The sequence below is a fragment of the Stegodyphus dumicola genome, chromosome 4 (genome assembly GCF_044657685.1).
Source record: "Stegodyphus dumicola isolate Sdum_Otavi_A_Nest chromosome 4, ASM4465768v1".
Lineage (NCBI taxonomy): Eukaryota > Metazoa > Arthropoda > Arachnida > Araneae > Eresidae > Stegodyphus > Stegodyphus dumicola.
In genome coordinates this window covers 175,928,619-175,940,738 of record NC_140771.1, presented here as the reverse complement: position 1 = coordinate 175,940,738, position 12,120 = coordinate 175,928,619, and the positions used below count along the sequence as shown (strand labels likewise).

General features: G+C 33.1%; 1 protein-coding gene across 5 annotated transcripts in view; it reads right to left on the bottom strand.

Annotated features, from left to right (window-relative positions):
- The window catches only part of mtTFB2 (mitochondrial transcription factor B2), a 54,528-nt gene that overhangs the window by 25,083 nt on the left and 17,325 nt on the right, over window positions 1-12,120 (bottom strand). For 4 of the 5 annotated variants that reach the window (XM_085815801.1, XM_085815798.1, XM_085815797.1 and 1 more), the window contains exon 4: window positions 4,737-4,881. In XM_085815801.1, coding sequence (XP_085671927.1) covers window positions 4,737-4,881 — 145 coding nt within the window. The remainder of the gene's footprint in view (window positions 1-4,736; window positions 4,882-12,120) is intronic. The other variant, XM_085815800.1, reaches the window with a different exon arrangement.

Sequence of the window (12,120 nt, the reverse complement as noted above, 5' to 3'; positions counted from 1 at the left end):
AAGTACGAGTATTGCCATGGCAAATGCTTGCAGTGTTTAAGCGTTTAGCATATAGGAATGAACTAATACACTTGGTGAACTGAAATGAATCATTTATTTCTCAAAATGTAGATACAATTAACTAAATGTTAAAAATTCAAATCCATTTATTGGGGAGAGTCATTATTTACTTGGGAGATCTTATAAATAGTCTGCTCAAATTCTTATTCAGCAATTCTTGGAATATAATGCATTACATGTGCAGGAGTTTTGCATAAATACGCAGGAGAGATGAGTATTATTTATCTAGTCATCTTGTATTTGATACAGGGAGCAAAAATATTATATGCGAACTATGAGTATACCCAAGTGAATTTCTTTACTGCTAAAAGTAATCTGCCATATCTATAGTTAAATAACAATAAAAAAATCAAAAGTATGAAAATGTATAAAGGGTCATGGCACATGTGAACAGACTCATTCATTTCAGCTTTGACAGTGGCTGTCTTAAGTTTTTTAATGCTCTTGATGAGCTCACAGTTTAACAGTATGCTTTTGAATTCACTCCAGCTAACACGACTTCTTTTTTACTTTTATTATTAAATATTGCATTCTTCTCAGTTACACCACATAAAATTCAATAGTGAAATCATAAGACTTTTAACATCAGAAAATTTTTAGAATTTCTGATTGAGTGTTAAGTGTTGCTACACTTTTTTCAGTCTTTCTTGAGTTCATCATGTCAATGTTAAGTTTTCTTAACAAGACGAACTACATTTCTTTTTGTCTTTTTAACATTATTACTAAAAATTACTTTCTTCACATTTATTCTACATAAAATTTAACACTAAAATCAAAAAATTTTTTAAAGTAGCACATGTTTAGAATTCCCAATACAGTGTTAAATAATGCCGTTAATTTTTTTCCAGTTTTTTCTCAGTTCTTGATACCAATGTTTAGTTTTCTTAATAAGATGACTTACAGAAAATTTTTTTTTTTGTCTTTTTAAACATTACATTTATGCCACCTAAAATTTAGCAACAAAATCACAAAATATAGAAACAGCACATCTTTAGAATTAATGATACAGTGTTTTTTTTTCTTTTTTTTACATTTAATGTACCTTTTTTAATATTTGCCATATTATTTCTTTAAAAGTAATACATTGTGATATCATTTGGTAGCAACATACTCTTATTTGAAAAGTAATACAGACAAAAAACGTGAGGACTGAAATTAACAGCCATTCATCACCAAAAGACACCTAGAGATTGCTTGCAGTGTATTGAAAGATACTAGATAACCAATAATGCAGGTACTTAAAGCTCTACCCAGTATCAAAAACTGAATCGAAATATAAAAATCAAATTTGGAATTCAGATTTAAATTAGCACACAGAACCTAGAGAATTAAACATATACAAAAATAAAACAGGGTCACCTTAAAGTCTAACATTTGAAAATCCAGTAATTCATAGAATGACATAAAAATTGACACAACGCTTGAAATGACATAGGGTTTTATTTAAAGGGGAAAAAAAGGCTGACATATGGCACTGGGCAGCAAAATGTCAGTGATGCTGTATGAGAATCATGTATGAAATGAGTTGTAGTGAGACAGGGAATCAGTCTCTTCATTACTTTGTCACTTTTCTATCCTTGCCTCCGGGTGTTGGTATGGTTTCATGTGGATTTATCACATCAATCGTGATTGGACCCTTTTTCTTCAAGGAAACACGTGGTTCTGCTATTCAAACTGTCAGTGTGACATGTGCGAGGTACATTAATGTGTTGCAGAATCACATCATCCCTAGTCTAGCTGATAAACACTGTTGGGAGGTATGACTTTTACGCAGGATGGCGCTCTATATTGTTACACGACATTTTGCCACCCCATATTGCTATATGTGTGAAAGATCGTTTGATGAGGATCACATGCTGAACCACCACTTCCATCATGCTTGGCCTCTCAGGTCTCAGATCTTAATTCATGTGATTATTGGTTGTGGGTTACTTTAAATCGCAAGTCTACTGCAATCGTCCGACCTCATTAGGGATGCATCCAATTGCAATTTTTCACCATACCTACAATATGATTCATAGTGCTGTTCACAACACTGTTCCTCCACTGCAGGTTTTGTTGATGAATGATGGCCAACACGTTGAAAATTTGTTACAAAGAACACAGTCTTTGCTAAAAATCAATTGTTATGCTAATTATGCCTTTTATTATCATATAAAATGCCATCTGTTAGCTGTTTTAAGACCCTTTTTTTTTTTTTGCTTTTGCTTTCAATAAAATTCCATGACATTTCAAGCATGTATGCCATATTTAAAATTTAAAATGTACTGCAGGCTATTAAAAATTCAAATCAATATTCAATCAAAATTCTATTAAAAATACAAATAGCCATCTTTTCAAAAACTTATTCTATGGTATCACTGAAAATAAGTACCATAAACATAAAAGAGAGGAGAGCAGTACTTAAAAGTGTACACTGTGCAAAAAATAAGGGACAGTACTATATCTCCCCTTCTATTGGGCAGATTAATGAAATTGAAATTATGTTTTTCATGTCTCGAAAGTGCAACCTAGGATACATATTAGATTTATATATAGAATTGTTCTAATATAGGTATTTTGACACAAAATTGGACCTTTTTCTGAAATGTCATGTCAATTTTTTTTCAATATTTCAATTCTATGACTCAAATTATGCCTAGATATTAAATTTTGTAAAATTTATCCTGGGGCATTTTGTTCAGTTTGCTATAAATTAAGAATAACACTTAGTGAACTTCTTAATTTATAGCAACCTGTTTTCCTTTGCTTTTTTTCATATTACACGAGTGGAAAAAATGTCATTGTTCATACTTTCAAATAAATTTAACAAAGTGCATAAACCACATTTGGCATTATTATCGCTTATAATGAATATGCTAACATTTTATAGGTTATAATACACAGTTTTTTCCAAAAAGTTTATAAGAATTATTGAACAATACAAATTTTATAAAGAAATCATAAAAAAAAAAAAAAAAGGCCGAATTTTATTTGAATGAACCTAAATTTTGAAATGTGAAAGGAAGAATCAAATAAGTTTACTAAAAAAAGGGATATTAATAAATATATATATAGCATTCAATTAACACAAAAAAGCTAATTTTTTTAAAAACACCTCATGTCATTTTTTACAAAACTGGCAGTTTGGCATAATTTGAGTCGAAGTATGCGGGAAAAAATGGCATGTCATTTCAGAAAAAGTCTGATTTTATGTCAAAATACCTATATTAGAATGATGCTATATATAAATCTAATACATATCCTAAGTCGTGCTTTCGAGACATGAAAAATGCAAATTGAATAATTTAATTGGCCCAGTAGAATGAAAGATATAGAATTGCCCCCTTTTTTTGTGAAGTGTACCTGAGTAAATACGTGTTGATTACGATAACTACCAAAGGGATTTAAAGAAATATATAATTGCTACAATTTGCCAGTCATCACAAATTAATATTCACTTGAATATCCATAGCACAAAATGAAATGTTTTAATAAAAACCGTTTAGGTTTAAAACATGTCAATAAAATTTTAATAAATGATACATAAAAGTCATAAATTTAAAAATAGTGATAAGAAATAAAAAAGTACAAAGAAAAGATATTTATCAATAATTATATAAAATATAATGGTACTTATGTATTAACACTACCGCAGCTGCAGATTTGGCGGTTTTTAAGTGAAGCCAATCTACACCTAAAATTTTTGCGACAAATCATAAATTAAAACACTTTATATTTAAAATCAAAGTAATCAATCAGATTTCGGTGGAAAATGGGCGGATACAGTGTTTAACATAGATTCAAAACAGTCTCTATTTTCTTTGACCTGATGCTGTTGCCATATGAACTCTGCTAAATAAGATTCTAAATGATGTCTCGCTGTCCCCCTATGTCTCTTGTTCCTCCATTTAGCACTGCCCCACATTCTCTCCTCGACTGTCAGTATATGAACTCCTGTATCAGGATCAATAAAATTGTATTTATGATTAACTTTAACATGGACTACTCTTTTTGTTTGTCTTTTCTTAAGTCCCACTTGCTGATCACACTGTCTTAAATTACATTTCTAAAATGTACACTTTCCAAAATAAAGTTTCATATCATGCGAATTGTTACATTTTCATTTTTTTGGTAAAATATTTCGCTCCTGAAAAAATAAAATTGCATCTTCTTCTGTGTTTGGCAAATCTCAAAGACGCATTTTCGTAGCACAAAAAAATGGTGTGAAAAATCAGCAAACAACAAGGCGAAAAGGAATCCAAAGGATTAACTGCATGCGAACAACAGGATTGCTCTTTATTGGCACATCAGCACAACTTCTGCTGCAGTGCCGTTAACACGTTAAGTACCAATATAATTTAACCTATATTACATTTCATGCACAATGAGCATGCACAAAAAAACTGAGGAGAGAATCTTTCTTCATATGGATGTTATTTTTATGTTATTTGATTAGCTAATAATAATCAGAATGAAATCCTTTGCAAGAATTCATAATTGATTTTACAATTTAACATGAGCAACATTATGTTTTTAATATGTCACATGTACTTTAAATAAGTTTAAATTCACATTTTATTTATACATCTTATAAAAAAGATTTGAATAAAAATTTAAATGCTGTAATTCTATTTGGTGAAGGGATGCGGAGTAATAATTACCACACATCCCTTTCCCCCTAAAAATAAACTCACCATTACTATAAGAACAGTTTGGAATTCCTTTAAAGAATTTTTCATATTCATTAGATTCATCATATGGCATACGGGCATCTAAAGAAGGCAAAAGCATCAGATTTTCCTTAATAATTTCAAAATTAGAGTAAGTATTTGACAAAATCTGTAAAAGAATAAGTAACGAATTTATGTTGTGGCTAATTTTTTTAGAAAGTAGAGAGTTTACATAGAAAAATAAATATTCATTAGTATTAAAAAATGGGACATACACATACAAATAACTCTACAGACACAATTCCCAGATATGCTTATCAATACTGAAAAGACAAATATTACTAAAGAGTTTCATTTAAATATTACCAAAGAATTGTAGATTCATTCAAATATTAAAGAATACATTTTATACTTTATTTTAAATTCAGCATAGTTGCTAACCATAAAAAATGTACTTCTCTAATGGCACTATAATAACATTAATTAATTTTTAGCCAAGATACAGTTATTTGTTACCAAGTCACAATAACCAATAATTAAGTAAGAAAAAATTGTAGAAAATTTATATTCATTTAACATTTCAGAGTTCTAATAATATATGAACTGATTAAATTCAAATTTTTCTGAAATTAATTTTTCTTCTACTCCATTTTGTAGGATGGTATTATATAAAGCAAATTTTATGTACAATAATAAAACAAAGAGCTAGTATGTATATGTGTCTCACAGTGCAGAGATACAATGATCTAAAGCCTCGAAATCTGCATACAGATTTTCAAAAGAAGGTCCATGTGCATCTTAAAGTTACTCCCCAAAAAATTCAATACACATTTTTTTAATTAAATTTTTATTGAACTCATATTTTTAACCAGTTTTCCCCACATAACTATACAAGTAATCACTAAAAAACAGACTACAAAACAATCTAAAGCTTATTTTGAATCGGCTGTATAATTAATTATGCTGATAATTTTTTTTATCCCTAGATAATGAATAACTTCAACTTCTAACACTGAAAAATATATCATCTATAATGTCCTGAAATTTCTGCAGCTTTGAATACTAACATTTAACTCTCTTGAAAGAAATAACAATAATAATAATAAAGAAAATTTCTAAAAAATTTCTTAATTTCAAAGGCTGTAACAGGAGGAATGATTGTACACATATTAGGGAAGCTACAGTAGCATTTTTGACCCCAATAAAAATTCCTTTTTGACAGGAATATTTTTTATTTTATTTATTTATTTATTTTTTTATTTTTGTACATTCAAAAGTTTAAAAAGTATATCATGTATTTAGGAGGCCCACCAGCGGCCGAGCAGTAAAGTTGCTGAACACTGGTAGTTCGGTCCGAGGTTCGAATCCCGCGAACGGGCTGGCTGCATGGGCGTTTTCGTGGTTTTCCCCATGTGTAACGTGTATATGAGCCAGTTTCCCTTAGAAAGTCATCCATGAAGGCATCTCTCCCTTTAGGCAGATAGCCCTCGTGTGCTTTGCCATAATTAAATACACCAACACCATGTATTTAGGCAATGTTTACACACTTTATATACTGTTTCTAAAAAAAAAAAAAAAAATACCTTAACATGTTTACTGTAGTCTTATTTGCTAGCATATAAGAGCCATGTTGCAACTCAACTCTTGCTGAGATCTGACGGCTGAGTGACGTCATCTCGAACTATGAACTCTTGCTTAGAGATCACGAGAATTCGGAACTGAGAGCGAAAATTTAAACCTTTTTCATTTTGTAAATATTCTGTAACCGTTTACGTCTTCATTAAATATGTTTGTGTAAAGAAAGTATTTATCATTTATGGATTATACCCTTCAAGATTTTGCAGATATTCGCAGAGGAACTTCAGCCCTGTGGCCCTGGCAGAAACCATTGGAACAAGGTAAGCAGTTTTGTTTTACCTTGATTAATTAGTTAGAAGTAACGATAACGATAAGGATATAAATAATAATATTGTTGTGCCATAACGTGGGGACATTGGGTTGAATTTGAACTGAAATTTAATAGATTTTGCTTAAGCATAAACATGGATTTAGAAAAATTAAAAAAGAAACAATCTGCTATAAGAGCGGTAGTTACAAGGCTGGTAAATAAGATAGAAACAGAAATTGCTAATGAGGGGGATAAAAATGTAATTGAAGAAACGGTTGCTTAGTTAATTAGTAAAGAAGAACTAATCTTAGCGGATAATGGTATTGAAGCTTTAATTGATGTAACAAATTTAGAAGATGAAATAATGTCTAGAGAAGAGTATAAAAGTAAAATTATTATTTGGAAATTACGCGCGAAAAGATATTTAGATGCTAATCCACATAGCGCTAATTCTACTTCATGTGGAAATGTCACTGAATCGCAGAACAAAATTAAACTCCCGAAATTGGCCCTGGAAACATTTTCAGGAAAGGACGTGTGCAGTTGGCCTGGGTTTTGGGCACGGTTTGAGACAGCTGTACACGAAAACGAAAGTCTGCATGCAGTAGATAAATTTAACTATTTAAAGTCAATTCTTACTTCCGATGCAGAAACTGCAATACAAGGGTTGATATTAACAGCGGAGAATTACGAGAAGGCTGTGAAAATATTAAAAGATTGCTTCGGACACAAAGAACTAATAATAGATACCCACATGAACAATTTATCAACTCTGACTCCGGTTAAAAGATCTTGCGATGTGACAGCACTTCGAAAATTATATGATCGTTGTGAAGTACAAATTAGAGAATTAGATTCGTGTAATATTTTACCGGATTCATACAGTACCTTATTGTATCTGATATTAATAAAAGTAATTCCGAATGATTTAGCACTAGAATTTAATAGGAAATATATGAATATGATAACCAGACAAAATTACAAATTTGCTAAATTTTTTAAGAAAAGAAATAGAAAGTCGAGAACGTACAGGATTTTTAGTTAAGCCAACAGATTCTGAAGTCACTGAAAAAAAATCCCATTTTGAAAATAAGTGGCACTTTCGAGAACGTTTTCGAGACAGCAAAAGAAATCGGGATTATAATAAGGGTAGAATTCCTTCAGCGTCAGCATTAAACACATCACTATCTAATAGCTGTTTATTCTGCTCTGAAAATCATACGTAAGAATCATGTCAAAAAACTGTGCCAGAGAAAAAGGAAGAGTTAAAGCGAAGTGGACGTTGTTTCGTGTGTCTCAAAAGATACCATTTAGCGAGGATGTGCAAATCAAAACTAACTTGTGGTATTTGCGATCGGCGACATCATACATTGATACACTCTGATGAAATGAATGCATCAGACAAGAGCCCCGTCCAAGGGGCAATAGTCTCATCTGTTTCCGATTGCGCAACAGCAAATCACTCATTTCTTCTGACAGCACGAGCTGAAATTATAAACACAGGCAATTGTCGCCAGCAAAGCGTTTGCTTGTTGTTTGATTTAGGATCGCAGCAAACATTTATTAGAGAGGACATCTGTAAGAAATTAAAACTTCCCGTTATTGGAGAAGACAAAATAAAAATATTCTCTTTCGGTTGCACGACGTCTGAAGCGCAGAATGTTAAAAAAACCAGTCTCCTTTTGCGTAATTCGAAGTATCGATATGAAATCAAAATAGAAGCTTTAAGTATTCCTGTCATTAATGGATCACATATTCATTCCCCTAGAAATGAAATAGGTAATCTTATTAAAAAACAGGGCATACAACTTTCCGATGAATGGGGACAAGGGAATAAACCGCCGAAAATTTCTTTGCTGATAGGAGCGGATTTTTATTGGAAAATAGTTACGGGTAAGGTTCACAGACTGTCTAATTCCTTAGTAGCGGGTGAAACAAAATTGGGTTGGACCATTAGTGGAACAGAAAGGGCTTACGGAATTTTCCCAAGCAATGTGAATACTATGAAGGTTGTGGTTAATAATAATAAAGATACACAGAACGAATCACTGTCTAGTTTGCAGAAGAATCTCTGGGAGCTCGATTCTATGGGGATAAATTATGATTCGGATAAGGAACTCGAATTAGAAGATAATTTAGTTTTCGATATCAAAAGATCTGTGAAATTTGAAAACAATCGTTATATTGTTCGTCTTCCCTGGAATCATAATTCAAATGAGCTTGGAGATAATCTGGAGATTGCTAAAATTAGATTTAAGAGTTTAAGTCGTAGATTTCAGAATAATCAGCAGTTCTAAGACAGATATCGCGATAAAATTGTAATTGATAAATACTTAACAGAAGGAATCTCCGAAGACGCTAACATTGAAATTGGACCAAAAACGTATTTTATGCCACATCAAGCCGTTACAAGACAAAACAAGGAAACTACAAAACTCCGTGTGGTTTTTGACGCTTCGTCACATGTGGAGAATTGTTTGTCATTAAATGACTGTTTACATTGAGGTCTCAAGATGTGTCCACACATACTGGAATTGCTCCTTAAGTTCCGTCAAAATTGAATTGTGTTTACAGCTGACATCAAACAAGCATTTTTGCAGATTTCTCTTGCTGATGAAGACAGAAACGCAGTCAAGTTTCTATGGAACGATGGTGAACTAAATGGAACTAAAATAAAGGCTTTCGTATAACAAGGGTAATTTTTGGAGCAACATCTAGTCCGTTTCTTCTCAGAGCAACATCTTAATGTACACGCTGACAAATACAAGTTACAGTATCCGAACGTATTTTCCATGCTAACTGAAAATATGTATGTTGACGACTTAATCGCTGGAGCAGATGAAGAATCAGAAGCATTCGAGGAATCGGAACATATTAAACGCATACTGAAAGAAGGTGGATTTAACATGCGGAAGTGGAAAACGAATGAAACGAATTTACAAAGGGTATGGGATACATATGGAATAAGTCAAATGATACATTTTTGATAGAAATTAAAGATTTGGTAAAAGATGCCAAAAGGATAGATAACATACCCACTAAAAGAAAAATCTTGAGATTTGTAGGACATTTCTTTGATCCACTGGGGTTTTTAAATCCATACACCATTCGGGCTAGGATTTTATTACAAGATTTATGGGAACAAAAGATAGCATGGGACACTGAAATACCAGAAAATCTCAGAAAGAATTGGCAAAGCAGGTGTGATGAATTAGCTCATATTTCTAGTTTGGAAATACCAAGACATCAGTTTGCAGGTGCTGGGAAAAGGGATATAAAGGAAGGTCTACAGTTACACTGTTTCACAGATGCGAGTCAGAAGGCCTATGGGGCTGTTCTGTATTTTCGTTATTCGAAAAATGGAGTCATTCATACAAGTTTCATTACATCAAAATCACGAGTAACACCTTTGAAAAAATTATCACTTCCCAGATTGGAATTGATGGGTGCTTTGATAGGCTCCCGCTTGTCAAAATACATCCAAAAGAAACTTCGGACATTGATTTAATTGTATATATATGGACTGATTCTAGTATAACGTTACACTGGATTCGAAGTGATGTGAAAAGGTGGAAGCCATTCGTTCAGAACAGAGTGAAGGAAATACAGAAGAATTCAGATGTCTTGAACTAGAGATATACGCCTGGTGAACATAATCCAGCTGATTTGCTAACTAGATGTGAAAATGTCAAACATCTGAAGCAGAATAGCATATGGTGGGAAGGGCCCACTTGGTTAAAGGAAGAAATGGAACACTGGCTAAAACCGAATTTATGTTCCACAAAGAACATTGAAGATTCCAACAAGGAACTAAGAAAAACATCAAAGGAAGTTTTCATAAATGCATGCGTTACCGAACCTTCTGAAGATTTATTTAAAACCCAAAATTACAGCAATTTACATCGAATTTACCAAATTACTGGGAGGTGTTTAAGGTTCATCAACAATGTTAAAAATACCTCGAAATTATCAGGATGTTTGCAGGTTACCGAATTGGAAATGGCAGAAACTTATTGGACCAAACGTGTTCAGGAGCGAAATTTCATAAATGAAATACGGGCATTGAAGAATAATGAGGAATTAAGTTCAGAATCAAAACTGAAGTCCCTCAGTCCATTTGTAGACGAAAGTGGTGTAATTCGTGTTGATAGATGATTAGAAAATTCAAATTTGGAATACAAACAAGCACATCAAATCATGTTGCCTGACAAAGATCATTTGACTGATTTAATTATTCTTCACAGTCATCAGGTGGTAGGGCACGGAGGAATAGCAGATACTTTAAATCAGATAAGAGATAAATTTTGGTTGCTGAAGTCTCGTCGAAAAATTAAAAGTGTTCTGTACAATTGCAATGTCTGCAACATATTTCGAACGAAACCTGTCATGCAAGATATGGCACCTCTCCCACCAGACAGATGCCGAGAAGCCTTTCTATTTGAGAACTCCGGAATAGATTACGTTGGTCCACTGTACGTCAAAGGTGGAAAAGAATTATCTAAGACATACGTTTTACTGTTTACCTGTGCTGTAACTAGAGCCGTGCATTTAGAACTTACGGCTGACCTTTCCACAGAAAAATTTTTGCTTACATTTAGATGGTTCATAGCGAGAAGAGGTTTGTGCCGAATAGTGTATACCGATAATGCCAAAACCTTTAAAAGAGCGAAAAAAGAATTAGAGCTATTGAACGAGGTGATGAAAAGCAACGAAGTTCAAAACGAATTCTCTAAGCAAGAATCAAATGGAAATTTATAGTTGAGAGGACAGCATGGTGGGGAGGCTTTTGGGAGCGTATAGTTCAATCTCTGAAAGCTCTTCTGAAGAGAATCTTAAGCAAATCATCCTTAACATTCAGGGAATTAGAGACAGTCATAACAGAAGTGGAAGCTATATTGAACTCCAGACCTTTAACATTTACATACTCGGATCTAGGAGAGCCAGAATCTTTGACCCCTGGTCACTTCTTAATAGGAAGACGATTACTATCATTGCCACAAGGAAGCTCTAAATTAACTTCAACAAAGGAGAGTCTTACACGTTGATTTAGACATCAACAGATACTGGTAGAAAGAATCTGGCAAAAATGGAGGCAGGATTATTTGATGAATTTAAAATCTGCTCATCATTCCAAACTGGCGAAAACAGGAATCTGTTTGAAGAAAGGAGCTATTGTATTAGTGTATGAAGATAAAATTCCACGGCTGATGTGGAAGATGGGCATCGTAATGAAAGTCTTTCCTGGGAGAGATGGCAAGGTGAGAGCCTGTGCTGTCCGCTTGCCAAATGGCCATACGATTAAAAGACTAGTGCAACTACTATATCCAGTGGAGCTGGAATGTAATAAGGACAATTACAGCAATTGTCCTTTTGGGCGAAAGGATGTTGCAACTCAACTCTTGCTGAAATCCGATGGCTGAGTGACGTCATCTCAAACTATGAACTCTCGCTTAGAGATCACGAGAACTCGGAACTGAGAAGTCGCACGCTGCGTCGTACGAACATTTAAATCTTTTTCAT